Source organism: Maylandia zebra, linkage group LG7 (assembly GCF_041146795.1).
Source record: "Maylandia zebra isolate NMK-2024a linkage group LG7, Mzebra_GT3a, whole genome shotgun sequence".
Taxonomy (NCBI): Eukaryota; Metazoa; Chordata; class Actinopteri; order Cichliformes; family Cichlidae; genus Maylandia; species Maylandia zebra.
Window position 1 is genome coordinate 33800447 of NC_135173.1, and position 11501 is coordinate 33811947.

Consider the following 11501-nt stretch of genomic DNA (forward strand, 5'->3'; position numbering starts at 1 on the left):
AACACAGGAAATCCCTTATGAGAGATTGGCAGAGATGCCACCCACAGGGACTGAACCAGACATGTTGCACACATGCAGAGTCAGTCGAGCTGGTTCAAGTATTTGTAAAAACTTTACGCTGGAATTAAAAACAACATGGTTTTCTTTCCTCATGAGAAACAGAAGGTTACACCAACTAAACCAGCAATACACTTACCTGGTAAGTGTTGTCTGGCTGATATTGTATGGTAAGTCTTACCATACAATATCAGCCAGACAACATAATAACACAGGAGTTACCAGGAGACGGAGCGTTGTTGGAAAGATTCACTTAGTATCTTAAATCTTAACCTCCGCCCACTAAATCAGGGCCTCATTGGGATCACAGCGCAGCCAATCAGAAACAGACTGTACTCACAGACCCGAGTGTATGAATCAAATGTGGATGTGTTAATAGTGAAAAACATTCTAAGCACCAAGGAAAACGCATGTGGATCAAGCTGAGTGGATCAGACAGGAGCAGCCGAACACAAAGAACATAAAGCCCTGCTGAGCCTGATTCTACATGCACTGAAAGAGTCAGGAGACAAGAGAGGCTGCATTCATTTATTTATTTCAACGTTCAAGGCCAACAAAACTGTAAGTGCTTCAGGAAGAGTTAGTCAAGTTCCACTGTCAAACGTCATCATACTGTACAGTGAGGTTTAGTGCCACAGCATTGATATACATGTACAAAAGCAAATACAAGTGCAATAACAAACAGTCTTAGAATATAAAACATGAATCTAATGCAATGAAGTTTTTCCCCACACACATTTAGTATGGCCGGGTGTTTTGGCATTCTGGTATGACTACAATCTTATTTATTTATTTTAAATTTAAAAAAAAAAAAAAAAAGGTTCATGATACCCAGCTAACATCAACTATCTGCAGTCCAAGAAGCTGGAGTTGGAGTTTCTCGTCCTGATTTCAGGACCAGAATCTGTCAGGACAAACAGATGTATGACATTTCAGGAAAAAAAAAAAAGCACCAAAATGTGCGCTGCTTTTCGGTCTGGTTACTACCGTTTATGTCAGAACCGGTGCAATACCATACCCATCCCTATTTAGCAGTGATCGAACTTTCAAAATAAGAGCACAGAGATCATGAAGTCATGGAGTGTGAACTTGTCTCAGATGGATAAAAAACTAAAACAAAAGAGAAATCAAAAATGAGCTGCCAAATATACTGTGGGAACCACTAATAAACCTGCAAACTAAAGTGTGTGAGTGGGGAACACTGAAATACATGAATAAAGTACATTAAGATAAAATTAAGCAGTGTATTAAATAGTTGTAGTAGTTTTGAAAAGAATTTAAAGTATTTTAAAGACGGTATTTCTATTTTCTTCAGTACAGCTGAAGAACAGATAGAAAAGATTTGTGGGTTTCCTGCCTTCCCGTGCAGACTCTTTCTTCTACTGAAGAAATACATTTGTTCCCCATGCTGACAGATAAACTCTGTTTAACATTTAGATCTACCTTCAAACATGACTGTGGAGGTGGTGTGAACATGTAACTCAGTGGGTCTGGGGAGGCACGAGTTTCGTTTAAGAAAGGACTCTGAACGTCCTGCCGTCGAGGGGTGACACCATTAGCCGTGCTGAGCCCGGGGAGTGGAGGGGGCGCCACTTGTTCCTCCAGAGCACCGTGAAGAATCTGGACACGAAAAGGATGCACGCCACGACCAACAGCACAACTGCAGAGAGAAAACAAGCAGGGCAGCTAGTGGTTAGGTCGGCCAAGGCTGGACATTAAATTAACTGAACTCCTCTCTGCCTCTGTTCACTGAATAAACTGATGATTCTTGTGACACAAGTTTATTATATTTGTGTTTCAGGGGTGACAAAAACAGATTCACTATTTTATAAAGTTTACACATTTCTAGTAGTTCATAAGCAGCATTTCAGTGGAGAAAGCAGCTTTTCCATGCATGAAACACCCGTATAATATTCAAATGGAACAGAAACCCCAAACCAAACAAAAAATACTGGCTCATTAATAATCATTATTGATAAATAAGTATTGCTGAACTCACCCATAAAGATGGCGTTTGGAGTGGGATCAGCTGGGTTGAAGTGCTTGTAGACGTTTCCGACCAGAGCCACGATCACCACCGGGTAGATTGTGAGGATGTTGCGCACCCAGCGGTCCAGCACCCAGTTCTCCAGAATGAACCTGCCATCATCAAACAGTGTTTCTGTTTACTGTTGAAACAAACTGTTTGGAGATTCTCTCACAGACTTTTATTCAGTTATGCGTGTCGTTCTTACACCATCAGTGTTTTGGGGTTTTTAGAGTCACAAAAGATGGAGGGAGATCACATAATTTAAGTGGCTTCTTAAGGGTGAATTTTAGGGCAAAGCAAACCTTTGCTTTCGTTTATATAAAAAAAAAAAAAAAAATCAGATTTAACTGGTGAATCTATATTTGACTTTCTTCTGTCTCCCTGATCATAGAAATTATCTTCAAGGTAATTTCTTGTTAGCTCCCACATCCCTGTGCCTGAACCTCATCCAATCAGAGCTTACCATGCCACCACCTCTGCAAACAGGATGCACAGTGACGCAGTTGCTGCCGTGCTCTTATCCACACCCCACAGGTGGAGAACTACAGAGAAATTGATCAGAGAGGCGATAGAAGTCCATGTAGCATAGACAGCCAAACCATTTTGGACCTGAAAAAAAGAAAATGAGACAAACAGTTTCTTACTATTGCCTTTTGGGGACAGAGCTGACACTCATCTAACAAGTATTTGCCCCCTTCCTAATTTCTTTTTTTTAAAAACATATTTGCCATGGGTATTTTAATATAAACATTTGTCTGATGATCTGAAACACTAAAGTGTGACGAATATGCAAAAATCAAAGAAATTTTCACACTGACTGTGTCCTACCAGTACTCTGAGAAAGGTCAGGTCTTTGCGATGGTATGTCTGTAACCAGAGTCCATAGTAATCTGTGGCAAAGCAACAGAAGAACAGAGCGCTGTAGCCGGAAACCGCTATCAGGATTAAAACGACCAAAGACGCCAGCATCATCCTGGAAGACAGAGAAACAGAAAGAAACAATGAATGCAATAAATAGGGGGCAGAAACAGCTCTGTAGGTAGAGCGGTGACCCCATGATCAGAAGGTTGGGAGTTCAAGTCCACTGAACGGCTACCCTGAGCAAGGTGCTGTCCCTACACACTGCTCCCCAGGCACTGGATTGGTGGCTGCCCACTGCTTAACTGAGTGAATGTGATTAATAAAGTACAGATTATTAAGTTACAAGGTCAGACATCAGAGAGACAGAGCTGACAAAGGGGCAACAATTCCTTTTGTTATTAACTGAATGGTGTGTCCGCATTGTAGTAACTGAACATAATTTACCACAGTGACTTTCAGGCAAACTGAGCTTTCAGTACATAATTGCATGTTCATTATTTGCATATTCATATTATTTATACTACATTTTGGTCATTCTTATTTCATGCACTACTCATTATTCACAAACTAACATAAATGCTTCCATTCACAAAGATCTCAAAGGATATTTATTTGCCTTTCTGCAGATATGCATAGTCATAGGGCTGCTCGATTATGGCAAAAATGATAATCACGATTATTTTCACTGAAATTGAGATCTCGATTATTTGACGATATTTATTTAACCCTTTAAGACCTACTATAGAACCAAATCCGCCAGAGCTCATATTATTTTTTTACATGTTGTAGTGCCATTTGTGGGAGCATTTCAATTTGCTATGCAACTGTTATAGCCCATATTTTAATAATATGTATGCATTAAGTCCATAGTAAATACATTAATTGCAAAAAAGTGCAATAAACTACAAAAAAATTGAAAATCGTTTTTTTTTTACATATTTGTAAAATATCTACTTGGAGAAATTTAAGAGGTTTATCCCTCAAAACTTTAAATACAAAAAAGTTGCAAAAAATAGTTTACAACAACAGGAAATTTATTTTGAGTGTCTTCATAGTTTTATTTTGGAGATACACCAGTTTTTATATACTGCAGGAAAAACGAAAAAACAATCCTATGATGCAAATTTGCAAAGAAAACAGCAGGTGCATCAAAATAAACTATTTCCAGCAGTGCAATTCGAGTTCTAAGCATCCCAGAAACTATTCAGAAAAGTCAAACATGACCAGTATAGGTTTTTAAGGCCTACGAGTAAAAAACTACAATTTCCGCGAAAATGACGTCACTTCCAGTTTCGAGCAGGAAATGGCGGACATGCGACAGTTCGCGCTGACATCTGTTTCAATGTGGGAAGTGTTACGAACAGCTGATCGGATCGGCAAAGCGTGTTTCTGGAATATTATGTTTTTGTTGCTGCAAGAGCTTTTTATGCAATTTTTGCAAAGCTTTATGTGGAAGGAAACCGTGACCGAGGACAAGCTGATGGCATCAGATGTAAGTACAACTCCTCCGGTTTCATATGCAAAACAAATTATTGTGCTAGCTTACACGGTTCCGGTTCTACAGGGATTTAAAAATAGTTGCACAAAACGGAGCGTGCTGCTCTGACCGGCTTTAAAGGGTTAACAATGACTTTAAAAAAATAATATAAAATAGTGTGCAACACCACTGAAGTTGTTTTTTACCTCTCTTTTCAACCAACGGCAGTCACTCTCCTCTCCAAATAACTTCTGCTTAGCTTTCCGAGCTTCCCTCGGGTCCTCTTAATCAGCGGTCTCCAACCTTTTTTGCGCTACGGACCGGTTTATGCCATTTTTAATGATCGTTGAAAGCCCAGATCGTAATCGTGATTAAAATTCGATTAATTGAGCAGCCCTACATAGTCACCTTGATATTTACAGTGGGGCAAAAAAGTATTTAGTCAGCCACCGATTGTGCAAGTTCCCCCACTTAAAATGATGACAGAGGTCAGTAATTTGCACCAGAGGTACACTTCAACTGTGAGAGACAGAATGTGCAAAAAAAAATCCATGAATCCACATGGTAGGATTTGTAAAGAATTTATTCGTAAATTAGGGTGGAAAATAAGTATTTGGTCACCTCAAACAAGGACAATCTCTGCCTCTCACAGACCTGTAACGTCTTCTGTAAGAAGCTTTTCTGTCCCCCACTCGTTACCTGTATGAATGGCACCTGTTTGAACTCATCATCTGTATAAAAGACACCTGTCCACAGCCTCAAACAGTCAGACTCCAAACTCCGCCATGGCCAAGACCAAAGAGCTTTCGAAGGACACCAGGAAAAGTATTGTAGACCTGCACCAGACTGGGAAGAGTGAATCTACAATAGGCAAGCAGCTTGGTGTGAAAAAATCAACTGTGGGAGCAATCATCAGAAAATGGAAGACATACAAGACCACTGATAATCTCCCTCGATCTGGGGCTCCACGCAAGATCTCATCCCGTGGGGTCAAAATGATCATGAGAACGGTGAGCAAAGATCCCAGAACCACACGGGGGGACCTGGTGAATGAGCTGCAGAGAGCTGGGACCAAAGTAACAAAGGTCACCATCAGTAACACACTACAACGGCAGGGAATCAAATCCCGCAGTGCCAGACGTGTTCCGCTGCTGAAGCCAGTGCATGTCCAGGCCCGTCTGAAGTTTGCCAGAGAGCACATGGATGATACAGCAGAGGATTGGGAGAATGTCATGTGGTCAGATGAAACCAAAGTAGAACTTTTTGGTATAAACTCAACTCGTCGTGTTTGGAGGAAGAAGAATACTGAGTTGCATCCCAAGAACACCATACCTACTGTGAAGCATGGGGGTGGAAACATCATGCTATGGGGCTGTTTTTCTGCCAAGGGGACAGGACGACTGATCCGTGTTAAGGACAGAATGAATGGGGCCATGTATCGTGAGATTGTGAGCCAAAACCTCCTTCCATCAGTGAGAACTTTGAAGATGAAACGAGGCTGGGTCTTCCAACATGACAATGATCCAAAACACACCGCCCGGGCAACAAAGGAGTGGCTCCGTAAGAAGCATTTGAAAGTCCTGGAGTGGCCTAGCCAGTCTCCAGACCTCAACCCCATAGAAAATCTGTGGCGGGAGTTGAAAGTCCGTGTTGCTCGGCGACAGCCCCAAAACATCACTGCTCTCAAGAAGATCTGCATGGAGGAATGGGCCAAAATACCAGCTACTGTGTGTGCAAACCTGGTAAAGACCTATAGTAAACGTTTGACCTCTGTTATTGTAACATAACCTTTGTTGGCAAAGTATTGAGTTGTATTTTTGTTATTGACCAAATACTTATTTTCCACCCTGATTTACGAATAAATTCTTTACAAATCCTACCATGTGGATTCATGGATTTTTTTTTTCACATTCTGTCTCTCACAGTTGAAGTGTACCTCTGGTGCAAATTACTGACCTCTGTCATCATTTTAGGTGGGGGAACTTGCACAATCGGTGGCTGACTAAATACTTTTTTGCCCCACTGTAGCATACTTTGGCACAGCTATCAGTATGATTCTTTGCACATCCATAATAAATCTTTATCACTAAGTATGGTGATTTATTGAAACGTGCATCCATACAGTCTGTACATTTCTAATGAGCCTTAAAGGCAATGCCTGTTATGGCCATTGGCCATCTTTAATCTTCATGTTTAAGGACACTTAAATCTTTTTGGATGTTTCTGCCTTTTGTTCTGTTCTCTGTCCAAATGATTCCACACTGCTTCAGTAATGTTGACATCCAGGCTCTAGGCAGGCCAATCTGTGTGTTTTTCCTGTTCAGGTATGTTTTTAATCTACTGGGAGTGTGTTTCAGATTCTTTCCATGATGAAAAATCAAGTCGTTGCCAATGACATGATTTTTTTGGATGGTATTACTTGATGGATCAAAATCTGCACATTGTGAACACATTTCTACGTTCACAATTCCATCAATTTGGAAAAGATTCCCAGCAACACCGGCTTAAATGGAGCCCCAAACCATAATAGAGATTACAGGTGGCTGTACACACTCATTGTTATACCTCTCTCCTGTCCTCCTCCATACATATTGATAATGAGCTGAACCAAAAACTTGGATACAAGTTTGGATTTGGATTCACCACTCCATCAGACCAGTTCAGTCTAGTTCTTGTGAAATCTGGCATATGTCATCCTTCTCTTCCTTTCATAAGAATGGCTTCTTGGCAGCCACTTTTCCACTGAGACCATTTCTGATGAGGCTTCAGCAAACAGTGGATGAGTCAACTGAAGGGGTAGATGCATGTATACTGTGCAAAAGGCTTTTGTCAGTACTGTATGTTTACTGCAAGTACCGCTGTGCCACATGAGAACTACGAAACGTGAGAACTATTTATTATGTTTTCTTTTCCATGGTGGCTGGAACGGCACATCATTTCATGCTGCACTGCACTGACTATTGTTTTTTTAGTATTCACAGTATAGGATGATCATCCTAAATTGTCCTGTCTGAATTTTTGTTTGGTCGCCAAGTGTTACAAAGTCCGATACAGAGGAACCACTGTTTTGGAGCCATCATCAAAGATATAACTTCAGTTCTGGCTCAAACGAGTTCCAGTTATTTGCATGACTCAGTCTGGATGAACAGCTCGTCCTACAAGTGCTCGTGCTCTGCTAGTAACACATGTGGAATTTATTCCAGTCTTCACAGACACACCTGGTCTGGAACCATCATTTGTTTTTCCAAGAGCACAACGAGCCAAAACACACCTGCGAGGTCTAACCCACCAGCAGGGTGATGAGAGTGTATCAGATGAACTTGAGTGCAGAGAGACGCACAAGTGAGAAAAAACAAGTGTTCAGCATATGTGAGAACTACTTCAGGAATGTTGAAAAAGCTCCAGTTTACGACCTCATGAAGCTCGTGGAACAATTTAAACCATGTGCTGCTCTTGCTAAACCTTTTTCTCTTTAACTAAACTTTAACTCCAGGGTCCATTCCTTCTTATTATGTCTCTGATACGACCACATGTATAATTTAACAGTCTTGAAGTTTTCAATTTTGTACTGTGCTGCAGAAAAATAGTAAAAACAAATTAAACTCCTAGTAAGCAGAACCCAGCCAGGGTGGAGCCAAAAGCCACAAATGGATAACTGCTGAGGTACATTAGGAAAGACATGCAGTGCTAAATCAAATATGTAGAATAAGATATTCATACTGGATGGGCTGGAGCTCTTGTAAACAGCAGATAATGTATCAGCTGATATTAGCCATCCAACAATAAATCAGTAATGGCATATATGAGCATCTTAAAAGTAAAGGCGAGACAAGAGACACAAAAGTTCAACTACATTATGAGTGTTATGAGTTTGTTCACCACACTCTGCAACTTCCCTGTTAGGAATGCCACAAACACAACAGCTAGCTGCTCCAAGCAGACTCAGGCAGTGTGGAAATGAGTAATCTATGAGTGCAGCGACAACACAAGATCACACCTGTATTGTCATCATATTAAGGTAAGGACTCATTGGGTTTTTAAAAATCACAAAATATTGATATTTGCCTAACAAAAAAATCCTAGATCAATCTGGTTATAGCAGATATACGGTGTGTGCAAGAGACAAATTGAAAGAGAAGCAAAGACAAGAGCACAGGAGACTCTGAGCGGTAACCTGCTGCACATCCTTTCCAGCTCAATCTCTGACTAGGGTGATTAAGAATAGAGATGGAAATGTACTAATGAGTGCAGTGAATGTTGTGAGAAGATGGAAAAGTACTCTGAGGAGTGCATAAATGAAGAAAATAAGAGAGAGAGAAGAGAACAGATGGAAAGTTAGTGATTCATGAATGCATATTTAGTAGGGAGGAAGTGAAGGCAGCTATGTAGAGGGTGAAGAGTGAATAGGCAGTCAGGCACTTTGGAGACAAATATAGAGAGACAAGGACATTTATAGAAGAAGGATTATAGATATGTTGGATAAAGGATATTGAATATGGATCTAGGGACTCTGGCGACAGGGTGAGATAAGAGGTCGATGTGGTGACCCGTAAAGGGAGCAGCCAAAAGAAGCATAAGAACAGGTAGTAGTAAATAAAATGAAGACATACTCTGCGTCCCACAGCAGGAGCCATATAATGTTCAGCACCATGTTGGAGAGCCAGCAAATATGGAAGCCGTAGGGCAGCAGACACTGAGCCCAGGATCTATTAACAGAGAGAGAAATATCAGTTTCATCCTGTGTGTTTAGATTTAGTCCAGGTGTTTTGATGCTAGCTTACCCTCTGCATGTGTATGAAGTGATATAAATCACCATCAGGGTGAGCCAGGTATAGATAACACCCCAGATGGAGAAGGTCCAGCCAGCTGGAGTGATGCCTGTCTCATAGCGGGCTGATACATTTCCTGTAGAAGTATGAAAGGGACCTGGAAAACAGACAGAGAGAATAAACAAATGTGCACTGGTGGAGTTTGCATTCCAGTTCCAGCTGGTTTGTTTACAGGGGCAACAAAGCAGCAAACACAAAGATGGAAGAAAACTGATGTGATGTGACTAGATGTTACAGGGGGAAATGCAGAAAAACAGAACTACTTCAGCTGGATTAAAGAGAAATGTCTCAGATCAGCAGGGTTACTGCTTACTGACTGATGAACGTCTTCTACCCATCTTTACATCTGAGAAACCCAGTCATGTTACAGACTTGTTTCCAATCAAATGCTTAGTTGCAAAATGTTCCTCCAGTATTTTTTGGTACCACTTACTTTTCCAAACTTTTATTTACCTGTTCCAACTTTTTGGGACTGTTTGTTAAATTAGCAACATCTTAAATGCGAAGTAAACTAAAGAAAGTCCTCATTTTGTTTGTAGATGTTCCCTTTGAGCCTTTATAACTACTCAAACATAAAGACCTTTATTAAGTAGTAAAATCACTGATAAACAATAAGCTACAACAGAAAAAAACTGACCCTTACTTTGTCATTTTGAAAGCATTACAGAATTCTGAGAACGGCTCTCCTACTTTTTAAAAAGTACCTCACAGGAAAAGATCTTAGGTTAACAGGGAGACAATGTTCAGGTTTATACAACTTCCTAAGTCTTAGTCTTAACTTAAAGCAGATGCAGAGCTGCTGCCACAGTGAGGCTCGAGAGCAGAACAAGGAGTACAAGAGGCCTGCTGCAGTCCAAGATGGAGGAGATTCACTTCAGGAGCAGCTGATTATTATGTTCAGTTATGCGTCAGTCACAAAAAGGCTTGGCAAACACATATGCATTCAATTCATATAACAAAACGTGTGTTCCTCCTTTTGATGCGTGCACACATAACAACCTCCTGCCATAAAAAAATCTAAATCTATCCTAAACACTGTGACTTCTGGGTGCTCCACTTTCCTCCCACGGTCCAAAGACGTGACTGTAAGAGGCAAGGCTGTGGGTGTCAACATGAATGTGGACGATCGTTTCTCTGTGACGGACTGGTGACCTATGCAGGATCACCTCTCGTAGGTATAAACATCAATGTGTCCTAATTATAAGGACTTCTTTTCGTTTCCATTAATGTAATGCACTTCTATTTTAGAAGGCAGGCTTAAATTTAACGTGTGCGTTTTAGACTACCTCTTTGTCTCAAGCTCACCATTTCTCTGCTGCAGAGTAGCTCTTACACTTTTTACATGAATCACAGTGCCTGCTGCTCCTAAAAGATCTCTAAAATAATGACTTAATATCTATCATTACATAAAACAAATTGATCACAGTAAAAACTGTGATTAAAATAGAAAAAAAGTGGATACACTGTTACTATTTGCCAGCTCACTGAGGAAGGAAATGAGTCTTATCCATGTGGGAGCGGAGCATTTTCTCGGCCACACCCTGAATATATATATAAAAATAAATAAATCACTGTTGGATCTTTCCCGTCCAGCAGAACCAGTGGGCGGAGGGATACCACAGTCACTATTCCTACACTTTACTTAGACTATTTATTAGGATAAAAATAATATAAACTTCGTACTAATAACTGGTTAATTTGAGCCCCCTCTCATAACTATAACAAACTCTGGGAAGTTTGTGAGCCGTTATTGTTACTCCTGCCAGTTAGCAGTACCAGCTATGTAAATACGCAGTCCTGGAAATGACGGCTCACTGGTTGGTGTAACATGCTTTGGTGACATAACAGCTGCAGTAAACAGTTAACAAAACTTCTGAAAATACAGCTTTTGTGAAGGAAGAAAACTAAAACCAGAAATAAACACCGAGAATGTACCACCGTGTGCAGTTTTAACAGTCTTGCAGTTATGTTTTTAATCTTTTTCGAGCTCTGTGAAACTCACTTCTTGAACAGCGATATTTCACCTACCTTTGCCCGCTCCGGCCAAAGCGTTAAAGACTAAAACGGCAACAAAAACCACCGCACACAGGATTATGACGAGAATCCGCAGAATATTGACGTCCTTCATTTTGTCTTTCTCGCTGCTTCGTGCCTCGGTGTGTCCTCTTCAACTGTCAGGGAGCAGCGGACGGAGCTAAACGGACCCGAACGTGACGCCTTCACGTGCTCCACGTAAACGCCCACAGAG

At 40.8% G+C, this 11501-nt stretch overlaps 1 protein-coding gene across 1 annotated transcript; it reads right to left on the reverse strand.

Annotated features, from left to right (window-relative positions):
- Positions 1-571: 571 nt before the first annotated feature.
- On the reverse strand, positions 572-11493 carry LOC101479085 (uncharacterized). The gene is made up of 7 exons (XM_024799728.2): positions 11282-11493; positions 9206-9350; positions 9035-9130; positions 2915-3059; positions 2550-2695; positions 2057-2196; positions 572-1717 (listed from the first exon to the last, which is right to left on the reverse strand). The coding sequence occupies exons 1-7, from the start codon at positions 11379-11381 to the stop codon at positions 1569-1571; spliced, it is 921 nt and encodes a 306-aa protein (XP_024655496.1). The 5' UTR covers positions 11382-11493; the 3' UTR covers positions 572-1568.
- Between the last annotated feature and the right edge of the window lie 8 nt (positions 11494-11501).

Coding starts and splice junctions, on each gene's coding strand:
- LOC101479085 (XM_024799728.2), bottom strand. CDS start 11,381: ATGAAGGACGTCAATATTCTGCGGATTCTCGTCATAATCCTGTGTGCG. Junction 3,060..9,034: donor CTCCTGCTGTGGGACGCAGA/GTATGTCTTCAT, acceptor TCTGTCTTCCAG/GATGATGCTGGCGTCTTTGG. Junction 2,197..2,549: donor TTTGCAGAGGTGGTGGCATG/GTAAGCTCTGAT, acceptor TGATGATGGCAG/GTTCATTCTGGAGAACTGGG.